The sequence below is a fragment of the Seriola dumerili genome, unplaced genomic scaffold (genome assembly GCF_002260705.1).
Source record: "Seriola dumerili isolate Sdu_G_001 unplaced genomic scaffold, Sdu_1.0 BDQW01000219.1, whole genome shotgun sequence".
Classification (NCBI taxonomy): Eukaryota; Metazoa; Chordata; class Actinopteri; order Carangiformes; family Carangidae; genus Seriola; species Seriola dumerili.
In genome coordinates this window covers 4,381,704-4,395,562 of record NW_019174474.1, presented here as the reverse complement: position 1 = coordinate 4,395,562, position 13,859 = coordinate 4,381,704, and the positions used below count along the sequence as shown (strand labels likewise).

The 13,859-nt window shown below is 40.2% G+C and overlaps 2 protein-coding genes across 2 annotated transcripts; both read right to left on the bottom strand.

Moving 5' to 3' along the window:
• Positions 1–620: 620 nt before the first annotated feature.
• Positions 621–3,837, bottom strand: LOC111228683 (actin-binding protein IPP-like). The gene is made up of 8 exons (XM_022754688.1): positions 3,362–3,837; positions 3,078–3,266; positions 2,779–2,963; positions 2,272–2,623; positions 1,994–2,139; positions 1,691–1,845; positions 1,348–1,505; positions 621–1,184 (listed from the first exon to the last, which is right to left on the bottom strand). Exons 1-8 carry the CDS (start codon positions 3,611–3,613, stop codon positions 1,002–1,004), a joined length of 1,620 nt encoding a protein of 539 aa, XP_022610409.1. The 5' UTR covers positions 3,614–3,837; the 3' UTR covers positions 621–1,001.
• A 433-nt stretch (positions 3,838–4,270) lies between these two features.
• Positions 4,271–12,923, bottom strand: LOC111228401 (choline/ethanolamine kinase-like). Its single transcript, XM_022754253.1, has 11 exons — positions 12,174–12,923; positions 11,647–11,755; positions 11,318–11,431; positions 10,776–10,909; positions 10,587–10,691; positions 8,645–8,703; positions 7,496–7,583; positions 7,202–7,310; positions 6,141–6,241; positions 5,938–6,019; positions 4,271–5,791 (listed from the first exon to the last, which is right to left on the bottom strand). Exons 1-11 carry the CDS (start codon positions 12,680–12,682, stop codon positions 5,735–5,737), a joined length of 1,467 nt encoding a protein of 488 aa, XP_022609974.1. The 5' UTR covers positions 12,683–12,923; the 3' UTR covers positions 4,271–5,734.
• Positions 12,924–13,859: the final 936 nt, after the last annotated feature.

Sequence of the window (13,859 nt, the reverse complement as noted above, 5' to 3'; positions counted from 1 at the left end):
GGTAGTGAGATCAGAGCTCCCGTCTGCACTTACCCAACACCACTCACCCCCCCCCCCAACCCCACCCCCTTCTCCCTCTCTCTCTTTCTCATCTGTGACATGCTTCTTTTTGTAACCAGACACCAAACATAGACAGAGCCTAACCTCATGTGCCACGAGGTCTCTGCTGTGTAACTGAATATGTTGCAGTGCTGTGTTAGGATGTAACTGAGAGCAATGTGACATTTCCTTTTCACCTACAGAAAGTACAAGCACTTCTCCAAAATGATAATGAAGATGTAATTATGAGAGGGTAAAATCATCAGCAGATTCAAGCATCATGACTTTCATTTGATTAGAAGGTTAGAAAATGGAACATGATTAAGTATAGAGAAACAAAAACAAAATATATTGTCTAAATTGTGTGTGACCTTGTGTGGCCAGTTGTGTGAGTTTAGTTCATAGCATCACAACTTTCAAATCCACCAATAATGTAACAAAGAAAGGAAGAAATGTCTTTAGTGTAAACAAACAAAAAAGTAAACAACCCCCCCCCCCCCCCCCCCCCCCCCCCCCCCCCGTTGTAACACCCACACTGGGTGTTACAATTCACTGGGTGTTACAATTCAGGAAAACCTCTGTAGATTTTTATTCATGAAATTTCATTTTCATTTCATTGAGATTTTGAATCTCATAAACAGGCGACAACAGCAAAAACTACACATACAGAATATAATGGCACACAAACAGATCCAATATGCAACAAAGTCCCAACAGAAGAATAGTTAAAAGCAATTATAATTTACAATTAAAGTCAAGTTCTGAAGTTCTCTATAGTGCTCAAATTTTTTTTCTCCCAGATTTACTACAGTGCCTTAGTCTTTGGTTTTTAAACACAAGTGACAACCATAATCCCCACTGTTAACCAGTAGATGGAGTCAACAAGAGATGGAAACTTAAGTGCTATTACATTCATTTATTAACAAAAAATGTACAGTATAGCAATGAAGCCCTCTATAACATTAGAAATTAAGATAAAAGACAGCTTCATAGCGCATGGAGACTGGTAGAGGAGGTAAAGCTGTGAGAGAGAGAGTTTTGAGATCTATCCTTGCAACAGCATTGTGCTCGATACTTGGCATCAGGACCTTGTCACCTGCAACTGTACCCTGTCCTGCAAATGCCACTTTCTCAGCCCTGTGCACCTGGATGAAAAAAGCATAAAGGAAATTTTGACTTTATTTAAAAATACTAGACAAGATGTGTTCATGTTCAGATGCACATAACTCAGGAATCTCTGACTGTGAGGAAGTAGTGATGGATTTTTTTGGTCAACACAGTCTCAGTCTTTTGTTACCTGATTCTTACCTGTCCCCATTTCCGTGACTGCACACAGAATGATGTCACAACGTTCTCCGAGTTGTTTCCACCAATCACAAGCAGCCTGTCAGTGACACCCAGGAAGTAAAGAGTAGGAAGGTCTGCATCTGCTCTGGTGAGGGTGGGAAGTAGTTCAGACCAGGAGTCTAGAGCAAAGAGAAAATGCAGAAACACCGTTTTTTTATATGTCCGGATGAGCATGTGAGGAAACAGTCTAAACTGTAAATCTAGAGTGAGTGGACTGAGCTGAAAGCAATGGAGAAGACAAGTATGAGCTTCCTGAGCTGGAAATAAAACCATGTTCTGATCAAACAGAGCTGTACCGCTGTACCTTGTCTCGTGTTGTACTGCAGCAGCAGTTTCTCTCCAGTTCTCTGGATACTCCCCAACACATAAAGACAGTGTCCATGGCTAGTAGCAAGGGGCACGTCATGGGACAAGGACACAGTAAACTGGAAGTCAGTGAGTGGCAGGGAGGAGACAAACCTAAGGCAGAGATTATTTTCAGTCACCAGTGCACCAACAAATGACTGAAGAATGCTTTTCTGAAGGGGAAACATTTCAATTAGAAAAGCATAGAGCCAGTGCTACACAAACCTGCCAGCTGGTTTACACTGACAAAGAGGACACAAACCTCCATGTGTCCTCCCATGGATCATAGCATTCTACAGCTGTATAGAGAGCAGTGTTGGAGTCCGGAGTCACCAGGGAGTCCAAGTACCAGCCTCCCACAGCGTAAATACAGCCTCCACAGGCCACTGCACTGAAATGCCGTCTGTGCTGTGGACGCAGGAGATGGTGACAGTTTACTTTAGTGTCTTATAAATGACTGAGAAAGACAAGGCAAGAGAAGTTTCACTTGGGTTAAGACAGACAGATCAGCTTGATTTACAAGCTAGAAGACTGTCTCACCTTAATGAGAGGAGCTGTTGATGCCCACGTATGAGTAAAGGGATTATACCTAAAGGAAGCCATCTTGAACTCCCAGCCTCTCTTCACACGCTGCCGGTAGCCTCCTATGATGTACAGGTAGTTATACAGAACCACTGTAGTGAAACACCACTTATCAGCCTTGAAAGGAAGCTCTGTAACTGGATGCCAGTCTTCACTGTCCTCTGACCCTTTCAGGATGAATATATGTCGGGCTCGTTCTGTTTCTGGGTCGTTCCAAGAAGTTAGGTTCTCTTTCCTGAGACTGCAGAGATATTGGTCTCCTTGCATCCTCAGGTTAATAATTTCATCCTTCTCTTCATCGTTCAGACACCTGAGGGATGAATCAGTTTTATAATGACAAGAAAGAAATGTGGCAAACTCAGTTCTTGTAGTAAATCCTGATTACAGTCCAAAGCGTTACCAAAATTAGAACTGAATTAATTTGAGCTATACAATCATTTAATGATACCATTAAGTGTTACCTACTTGGTGAGGAGTGACAGCTCTATCATGTTTCTACTCATATAGGTCAACACTGTCATCTTCAGCTCTGCACAACAGATCTCCTGAGCCAGATTGAGGTAGGATAAACAGTTATCTGGCCTGAGTCCATCTGCCAGGACTGACAGGCACTTCGAGAGGAAGGTCTCAGTCAGGAGATAGCTGCTGACCTCCAGAGTCAGAAAGGGTTGAAGCATGAGGTCGTAGGTTAGTTTTGGGTTGAATCAGAGCAATACAGGGACATGGATAAATGTCTATGGAGATCTGAATCTCTGATTGCATACCTGGATGTGTGTGCCCAACTCTTTCTGAGGGACTTTAAACTTATTATAGAAGGAGAATTCAAGGAGATTGTAGAAGACGGAGGAGGACAAATGGTCCAGGTGGATGAGGCTCTCTGAGGTCTCTCTCATTTTGGACTGGGACAAGGCCCGGAAGTACTCACTGCACTCTGAAAGTCTTCCAAGGTCCACCTTAAAAATGAATTACTAAAGTCAGTCTTCTACGGCCTTTGGTTAGTTTTTGATTAACATGCACGGCTGGAAGAATTGTTTTGTTTTCTACTTACATGGAAAGCATGTGTACTGGTTTGGACAGTAACCATGGTTTTACTTCCATCTCCTAGGTGATATGTCCGGAGTGCCTCATTGGTTTTCCACTCCTCTGAGTCTTCTTGGCATGATTGCCTATCGCTGATACCTGGGGAGGCCATCCAAGTATTGACTATTGGAAAAGCTCTCCAAAGTCTTGTAAGTCCATATTTCAGCCATAAGCCTATCCACTCAAAGAGTGTCATAAAATATTGCCTGAAAGGATTCATCTCACTGATACAGTGTTCTAAGTTTAACCCATTCCAAACACTTTTAATAGCTGTCTGTACCAGATGTTACACACAACCACTGCTCTAATTACAAATTCAGAATGGCACTGTAAATCCTCCATATAAGGTGAGGCAAGCCCCCCGGAGACTTCAAAATAGCCACTGTACAATGCAAAAATGGAGGAGAGAATGTTCAAGTTTAGTCCATGAACCACCGGCTTGTCTTCTTTTCCCTGCCTCAGCTCTCAGTCACATGCCCTTTCACAGCACAAACAGTGAAGCAGCTGTCAGCGATTTAAGACCGCGTGCTAACAGAAACAGCATGGTAAATAAAAGGCTGGTAAAATAACAACTTTAACCTCAGAATTCCTGTTTGTTCTGCAACAAATCCAGCTGATTCAAAAGTATCCCTTGATCTCTGAGCAGTGGACTTCTTTCTGCTGGTCTATTCTTGGCACATGGAGGTGGGACAACAGTCAGCCCTCTGGGATGAAACATGGCCGCCTTCACTCTGCTCTTGACGTCATCATGGGGCACTCAAGTTACCTTGCAGTTAGATGGCAGTAATATGAGTGTAACTTCATGTTTCATACATTTGTTACAATATCTTTTATTTTAGGCACTTCACTGATGAGAAGAAAAATGGGTACACTGAAAGAGGTTCTAAGCACACAAATTTATTTGCTTTTAAATTATATTTTTAGTAGTGCAAATAGGACCCACATAATACAGAGAAGTTCTAACAGAATTAAACTGTTCTGGGACAGTTTTGCTATAAAAACAGCTACAGTTAATGAGGCACAGTTAAGGTTCTGTAAACTGATGCAGCTATGTGTAAAACAAAATTATGGAGATGTTAATTGATGGCAGTGCATTCGGTCAAGTCCAGGAGACAGTTTAAATAAATAAAAAAATCATAAAGAGATTCAAACAAAGCTTCTAGAACATTTGAAAACCCCACTTCACATTCAAGTGAGCAACAGGAAAGTCATGTCACTTCATTCCAACATAGATTTCAATTATTGTTGGCTCTAATTTAGGCAATCCAGTTTAATGTGGTCACATATATGTGCCAAATGGACATTTTAGTTAACCTAATACAACCCAATGTTCCAAGTTATTATTCTTGGCAGAGAAAAACAAAAAAAAGAACAAATAATAAATCAGACTGACATCAGAGGTAAACAAACTGAATTAAATATGGATGGATAATTAAAGGTGCAGCAGAAATGTACAGTCAATAACTGATATCTAAAAGTGGAGACGATCCAATTTCACTGACTTAAATGCCACACACTTAGTAACATTAACAGTATTGTTGACTACAGCGATACTGAATAAAATAGCCCTTGTGATAAAGTTTTAACTTAACATTTAAGATTGGTGGGGAATATTTTCACATACTCTACGGTAAAACTACCTGTGACACATGAGATAGTTAAAGTAGCTAGGTGAGAATGTTAAGTTTGCTTCTTCCTTCACAGGATGCCCTTAAAATCAGTCCCTATAAAATCTATGCACCTGAATGCAGAATGAACATGAGAAGAAAGAAGTGAGGTAGAATGACTAAAAACACTAAAGCAAAGACTTGTACAAAAGCCTTCCACAGTAGGATTTACAATCTGAAATGAAAACACATGAATTCTCTGGCAGCCGGGATTGTCCACCACTGACATGCACAGAGAGCACAGCTAAACAATTAACCATGCCAAAGTCAAAATATGGTCCAAAGAAGTGAAGTGCATATAAAAATGGGTGATAAAATAAAATAGGTGAACATCACATTGACTGAGCCCCTTAAAATAAAAACAATACTCAGTGCTAGAGAGCTATATCTGCCCTAAAAAAGTTTCACACTATGGCAATAGGTGTTTCAATAAAATGGATTGCCTGAAAGCTTAGATTGTGCTTGTGCACAGTCTTAAAGTGGAAATTCCTACCACTAACAAAATGTTACTTGTCACAAGCAGAGCTGCATAGAGTTGGGAGTTTCAATAATGCACAGCTGAGGGGAAAACAAAAAAACAAAGAAAAAAGACCTTAACAGAAGCTTAAGCTAGGCGTGAAGAATGACAAGGACAAATCAATGCGACAGTACATTCTGATGTTACATGGTGGAATTCAGGAGAAGAGCTTTTTTTGCTTGAAGTAGGCATCAAAACGACACTGGGCATAGTCCTGCAAAACAATATTGTTACTACCGGGGAGGATCAACTGAAATTAAAGACTAAATAAATACTGGAGAGTGAAGAATATGAATGTGTGACTTGTTTTTCCGTCAGACTGTAAAATAAATAAATAAATAAAACAAGAAATTATCTTACCATGTATCCAAACTCAATCTTGGATATCTTGGCTTGAATGATGGACCACAGCCCCCAAAGGAAGTGTGACGCTAATGCATATCTACAAATTAAAAGCAACAAACAAATAAACAACAAAATAATGTCAATGCTCTTGTGATTCTGCTAAAAGTTTAAATGATACATATTCACCACTGCTGTAAGTTATTACAACACTGTGTTACCTGTTGGCCTCAATTATCATGTCCTCTTCAGTCTGTGTCTGGTCCATGGTAACATCAGAGTATCTTTTCTGCTCTGACAAATAATTTCTTATAAAATGAAGCTGCAAAAAAAGAGCAACAATTATTTGTGACATGTTTCATGTGCATTCCATGTACAGTGATCATATTTGTTGGTGATTTGTTGACATTGAAAAGACATTGAAAGAGTTATTACTTTTACTTTAACTATTACTAATTAATATGCTTTTTTTTACTTAACTGTGAATCCTAAATCTCTGTTACAGGACGCAAAGTATAGTGGTATACATTACTGATTCGTACATATGCACCAGCATGAATGTCCAGTAGGACTAATAACGTGCCATCGGTTACCTCCAAAGATAAATTCTGATTGTAACATTGGACCCAATTAGTAGACAATGAATGTTAGTGTGTTATTGTGCAATAACAGATGGCAGAGGACACTGCCAAGGGAGAGAGGTAAATTGACAGGTTGATTAGATTTTCCGCATGAGCTTCAGTGCTTGAGCTTGCCCTCCAACTCTAACTGCAGTAAGAAATGTTACCACTAGATGGCACTGTGAGGCCACAACACTTTTCTTCTGTCATCTTTTTCCTAAGCACCTTTGCTCTTTGCTGTAGGATGATGTTATCGGTCTTAGCTTCACAGAGAGAAAGGAGTACTTAACCATTCCATTAATGTGTACCTAACTAGTATTCAGCAGGGAAATGCTGAAATCAGGAATCTTCTAAAAGGGTTGCTATTGGATGACTGAAAATGTCGCAGAAAACCTCTACACCATCTTTGTTGAATGCATATAATGCCTTTCATGTAAGTGTTTCACTTGCAGGCTTGCCTTTTATCAAAAGCTATTTGTAACACTTAATTTTAAGTCTTCCTATTTAGTAGTATAGAAAGATTTAATAGATGGTTTATAAGACACTGTCATGTACAGTAGTTGCTAGCAGATATAAGGGTTTATAAGTGTTTAGCAACTATAAATCCTCCTATGGACACCCAGACTTGGAGATTTACCGGGCTGCAAAATCTTTAAACTGACCTGCTGCTCTCTGGTGGGGTAGTTCTCCGGTGTGGCTTTGTAGAAAGGCCACTGGTTGTAGGTGTAATCATACATCCACTCACAGAAATGGTTCCCAAAGTCAAAACCCCTACAAAAATAAAATATAGAATGTTTTTTTTATTAATAAACCAAGGCGCAATCTCAAACTGGAGCCCAAAACCATTCATTTCTAATCATAATGCATCACTACTGCTGAAGTATGACTCATATGATTTGCTAAAAACAAAACCAATCCCTTTACACCAAATGTATGACTAAGAGTTCACACATTACCTGTAATTGTAACTGCTGTATTCAAAGTCTATCAGCATGAGTTTTTCTACTGGGGAGTGGTCCCTTTCTTCCAGCATAAGAATGTTACCTGCAGAGGAAAAACAAGAAGTGAGAAAACCACCATCTCCCACACTGATGAGTCACGCTATTTAATTGTATCAGCTGCTGCCAGGTTCAACACAGAGAATGTTTTAGCTTAACAAAATGGAAAAGTGGTATTTCTGTTATACTGACAATTATCCAAACTATTCTGACTGGTCACCACACATACTGGCTGGTCTGCCAAGTTCTTACCTAATCTAACACCACTGGGATGAACAGAAACAAAGCCTGCAAGCAAGGCTTGGCCATCCAGTACTAAACACTGCTAATGCACTTGTGGCTAGATGGAGCAAACCTCTGCAGATAGGTTCCAAAATCTTGGGGGAAAAGATCCCAGAAGAGTGGAGGTTGTTAAAACTGAATAATAATTCACATGATTACCGTCTTGTGGTTGTTTCCCTCCACCAAACAGCTCAGTTGCAGTTAATTAGCATGTGAATTGGGTTATGGCCAAAAATATGTTTTGTGTGGTCATAATGACCTTGAACTTTGACCACCAAAATCAAATTAGTTTATCCTTGAGTCCAAATGAACATTTATTCCAAATTTTTTAGGGGATTCTCTCATGTGTTTTGTGAGGTCACAGTGACCTTGACCACCAAAATTTAATCAGTTCATCTTTGAGTCAAAGTGAACGTTTGTGCCAAATTTGAGACAGACGGACAACGCAAAAACATCTATCTGTCTGATCATGGCTGTTGCTGCCACAGAGGCATAATAAGCAAATTTAAGTATAATGTTCAGGTGTCCGCATACTTTTGTGCCATGTGGTGTAAGTTCAGCTTTGGTGGTTTCCTGTTCTGTGAGACAATCCCATTCATTCGAAACCTAAATCTGTGACTGTCACCTCATCTTCAGTGGCTCATTTTCACCCATATGATGATGCCTATAAATATGATCTGTCCCTATTAATACACCACAGCCGTCCTTTGACTTATGCAATATACTAGTACTCGCCTATGAAATGTATCAGTAATACCAGACAGGACAGGTGACAGGATCAATCAGACAAAATTAGAGGTGTGACAGCATGTGAGAAGTTTTTACCTTCCTGGACGTCATTGTGGCAAAACACCACTGGCGATGGAGTCGCTGCTAGCAATGCACTGTTGTGGAGATAAGAGCCAGATGAACAGAGTGCATGATGAAAGAAAAAGACAGAAGAGAAAGACTGTCAGTGTTGCATATGCAAAAGTGTTACTCAAACATTATTATAATTGAACTATGAGAAATGAAGTCCAAAGAAAAGACATTCAATTGAGAATAAAGTAAAATAAACCACAGAAACTACACTGAGGCTATAAAACACAGACATTTCATGTTATCGACAACACTCATTGTTTTAATGCTAGAAAACTTGGCTGCTTTGAATAATACTCCATCCAGTTCCACCCTTGCTCTCTTACTCAGCATACATGCAATACATACAAAACATGAGATAAACATTCAACTGTACCTCATGTAACTAATGTAACTTAGTTTAATTATCTGCTCTGGATAGCAGGTATATTCATAGGATTCATAGGTAATATATACTAAGCCATTCAAAGCAGCTATGACTGTCCAATATGTTTCTTAGTGTGTATGAATAGGAAAGCTCCAGAACTGCTCATCCAACAAGTGGAAAGAGTAGTGTTCAACTCTCTTGAAATTTGGGAGAATATAACTGAGTACACTAGAGTGATAAAGCCTGAAAGGGGAAAGAAAAAAAGCAAACCCAAAATGTCACTCTGATGGTCTGACTTGCATAGAGTGAACCCATGAACAAAGTACCTTTAGGTCTTATGTTTAAATAAAAGATGTGTTATCAACTCAGGTAAGTTGGAAGAAATCAGATGATGGCAGCAGATAGCCAGGGGATATCCGTGCAGTGGTATCTGCATCTTATGTTTGCTTCAGTGTGAGACTGGTACATGTCTACAACATAAAAAGTGTGTTCGCAGATAAACACAGACAACAGGCTGATTCTCTGTTGGTTGCCGAGGTCAGACTATCAGCACGACTCAGCAGTGAAGTCGTGGAGGCACTGGAACAAAGGTCAGCATTTGGACTGCAAACAGAAAGACAGCTTGTCCTGTCCCTGAGATTAAATTTTTGTCTCTAACAAATCAACTACAACCCTTACAGCCTTATTTATGTAACATACAATCTTTTCACATTAATCTAAATTACCTCATTTTACTGTTACTGTTAGCACATACATTTTATTTGTAGTCTTGTCCAATCTGGTGGTGGGGACATTGTGTACTTGTCTAAATATTTTGTCACCAGTTTGTCAACGTTTTATTGTTGCAAACCCAGTTGTACCATTAATCTAACTTAACAAGAAAGACTATTTAAAAATAGAAATCAAGCTGTCTACGTCCCTAGTTTAATGCTGTAAACTGACATATTGTTTGAATTCAGCAAAATTAATGTAAAATGTAGAAATGTAAATGTAGACGACAGATCAACAGAACAAGCCTTTAAGTTTTATTGTGAACCCCTAACATGTTGGATAAATACAAATTAATACGACAGTGTTAACAGTTACTGTGGAGCCTCACTGGCAGACAAGAGGGTCTGAAAACCCTCATTTAACCATTTAATTGGCCTCTCATATGCTAATTGATATTCAACCATTCTTGAGTTTTTGTTGGTGGACCTCTAACATGAGAAGATGAACAGACTAAACAGTCACTCTGTCTAAATATTGATTACAGTAGGTAATATGAGCTGGCTCTGACGACTACATCTAGTTGGCACTTGGCTTAAGCAATAGTGATTGCATCATCCTTCTGACTGGAAAACTTTGGGGCGGGAGGACTTTGCTTTGTCTCTAACTGACACTGAGTGGTACTGAAAGGAGTGTAGAGAACATACTAGAGGTTTCATCCTACTTCTTTCTTTAACCCTACATATCACAACTTTACGGCTTTATATATACCAAACATAAAGGCAGTCCATGCAATACAGTATTTGGCCTTCTGAGGCCTGTGCCCCAACTCACCGGAGGCTCTCCAGCTCAGCGGGCAGGTCCAACTTCATCAGCTTCTTGTACTTCTTTAAATGTGCCTCCCGTACAAAATTAAGCTTCATCACTTGATCCATGTATCTAAAGGGAAAATACAGAAAGTACACAGAATTATAAAAAACAGACAGTTCTAGTAGTAGAAAGGGGAGACCAAGGTGTCCTTACCTGTCAATGGTCCCAAACAGCCACTTAGGCTCTTTGTTAAAGGGCATGAGCATGTTATGGAAACGTGCCAACTTGGTGGCAATCTCAGCTGAGATGGCAGGATGTGAAAGTTGATCTGTGCGCATGCGAGTATTCTGGGAAAACAGAGACACACAGCAATGAAAGATTCTGCAAATGCCTCCTCATTATTAGGCACTTAGGTCAGGTAACTACACAAGAATCTTTAAAACTCCACAAATTTGATGGCATTACATAAGCAACTAAAGAGCACTCTTCAATATGACTGCATCTCTGAAAGGCATTTTTATTTGTAATAAAAGCACAAAAAATATTTTCCATAGAACCTACACATTATAATTTGACACTGATTATTGAATGCTTTACACAATAACATACACAATACATAATAATTATTCTTATCTAATGAAAGTCAAGGTCATGTGTCACTTTGTTTCCACTTTGGCTGAAGATGACAGCAGTGTGAAACAAGGGAGACAGTGTGTGTGTGTGTGTGTGTGTGTAGACTTAGGTTTGCATCATACTGGAAGGTATTGTTCTAAGCGTCCCTCGGGGAAGATGCCGTAAAGTTTTGGGCCCAGAGTTCGTTCTGCCAGGATGGCAAACATCACGCTCTCTAACACCAGAGAGTCCACTCCCTGTGACAGAGACACACAGAAAGAGAGTGCGACATGATATGTCAGTGCTTTTGGTTTCTGTCCCACAAGAACAATGACTGCTACAGTAGTTTGACTACAGTGATGACATATTTTTTCATCTGACTATAATATTCTTCCCATGATAATTAAATATGGGCAGCCACACATATTCACGGAACAATAGTTTCTTGAGGACCCCATCTCTGCAGACCAACCTGTAAGATGGCACCATAGACTCTGAGGAGCACCTGGCGAGGTTCATCTCCCTCAGACTGCACATGCTCGGGCAAACTACATAGATACAGCAGATTACTCAGTCCACCACTGCAAAACAAAAAACAGCAAGCGTTATCATACCAAAGGAAAGATAACATGACCTCACAGGATCCTGTCATAAAAATGAATCACAAAACAGCTGGACAGTTTGCTTTGAATGCTTTCACACACACACACACACACACACTTGGATGGTTAAATTGAGGGCTCCTTAAAGAAAGGCAGAGCAATGGCAATCCCATGGTGTTACAGGGGTAGAACATGGATCTCATACAAAATATGACACAAATCGTAAGGTATGGGAACCGCTGTCATAGGAAGTGAATGATGGCCATTATAGAGTCCTCAAAGCAATAGTGGTCCCCACAATGACTAACTTGATATCACTATTTCATCGTTACAAGGGCATTTTAGTGTTTTTTTTTTTTTTTTAATTTTTTAAATTTTTTTTACCGTCATTATTTACCTGACGATGCTGATTTGAAAATCATCCTCTTGGATAGTCTTCCACGACCCTGACAAAAAGTCTCGGCACCAAGTAAACCCTCTGCCCCTGGTGTCCCGGTCGACCTCCTCGGTTCTTCCATCCCGGAAAGACTCTGCCTCCGAGTCGTCATCACAGTTGGCCCCACACAGTGGACTCGGGGTCCTTAGGTTTCTCTCGTTAACGACAAGCGTGCTTTCCACTCGTTTCTTCTCCGTCGGAGGATCCGTGTCTTCTGTTGTGACAGTAGGAATGTTGCTGGAAAGCACTGGCCCTGGCTTGCCTGCTCCGTCCAAGCCCTCCTTGTCGCACCCACTGCTGCTGGTTACATTTCGACTCGACTGCATCGTTAGTTTCCGGGCGAAGAGTAAAGGAAGACCGGTGTGAAATGTCGGTCTGTGACGGCTGAACGAACTCGCTGACAATCGCAGTTCACCGTTAAAGCCACTTAACCGGAAGAGCCGAACATAACTGGACGGTCTGAATGGCATGGGAGGCGATTAATAGAAACCATTAAAGTATTATATATTCAGAAAACACCTCCTCGCACGCGCAGCGCCCGATGATTTGGACTGAGCCGAACTGGCGTATTCAACGTCCAATCACGATGCGAGTATACGTTCACCTGCCAATCCCATTGGTCGTTTTAGGGGTGTAACTTTATACGTCATCTCGTACGCTGAAGGTTTCTGGGAAATGAAGTGTTTGTTTTGGGCTATGACAGGCGTGAATTTACACTCAGTTGGCTGTGTATTAGGCGTACCTGACCTAGCTAAAACTAATGCAGTCAAATACATCAGTCCTGCAATAAAATCATGCCTTCATGATGGTTGTAATGTTCAGTTTATGTTGAAATTGTTTTAGAGAGATGTTGATTGAACTGTATGATCATTTTGCAGGATGCAGTTTGTGGTGCTGTTGGATTGTATTATGCACTAATATCATTGTGATGGATTTTAAGTAACTCTGAAGCAAGTTGATTTTTACACTGTATTGTATAGTAACCTGTAGTATGCTTTATGGGTGGCATTCAAGTTCTAGCTCATTTATTCTTTATGGATGTTCATGAGTTGGAAACAAATGCAAACTCAAGGTAAAACACACAGAATTCAGTTGGATACAAATTATAAAAGCTATATTGAAATCGATCAAAAATTGCTCAAATGTGGGTAACTTGGGCTAAGCCAGTTTATTTGTTTATTTAGTGGCTTAAATGTATTAACGTTCCCCTCCAGACATGTTTTAAAGTATGTGAAAATACTCTGCTATGATTAATATTTTGTTCAACATGGTTTTCCTATATAAAAAAGTGATCAAATGAAAAACTGGGGCTGTAAGCACATCTACACCAGGCCTTGTGCCCTGCCCACCACCGCTGCTTGTGGTCGGTTGACTGGTAAGAGAGTAGTGTGTATCAAGATGGTTAGTGGAGCAACATCAGAGAGATTCAGCCACATGTTTGAGCCTCAGTCAGACCCAGACTCAGATGAGGAGTCTGTTGTGCACCAAAATTTGCGACTAGCAGACATACCAGAATGGTTAGCGTAGTTCGCAGCTTTTATTTGTTTTTGTTGTTTGTTAACTTGTGGTTAGCAATAGCTGGGGTCTTTAAGGGATTTAATGGACAACTTTTGGGCAGCCACTAAATTGTCTCTTTATTTCCCTCCT

Coding starts and splice junctions, on each gene's coding strand:
- LOC111228683 (XM_022754688.1), bottom strand. CDS start 3,613: ATGAATCCTTTCAGGCAATATTTTATGACACTCTTTGAGTGGATAGGC. Junction 2,964..3,077: donor AGTTGGGCACACACATCCAG/GTATGCAATCAG, acceptor CTGACTCTGGAG/GTCAGCAGCTATCTCCTGAC. Junction 2,624..2,778: donor GAGCTGTCACTCCTCACCAA/GTAGGTAACACT, acceptor TTCATCCCTCAG/GTGTCTGAACGATGAAGAGA.
- LOC111228401 (XM_022754253.1), bottom strand. CDS start 12,682: ATGCCATTCAGACCGTCCAGTTATGTTCGGCTCTTCCGGTTAAGTGGC. Junction 10,692..10,775: donor CTGTTTGGGACCATTGACAG/GTAAGGACACCT, acceptor TTTTCCCTTTAG/ATACATGGATCAAGTGATGA. Junction 7,584..8,644: donor CCACAATGACGTCCAGGAAG/GTAAAAACTTCT, acceptor TTTCCTCTGCAG/GTAACATTCTTATGCTGGAA.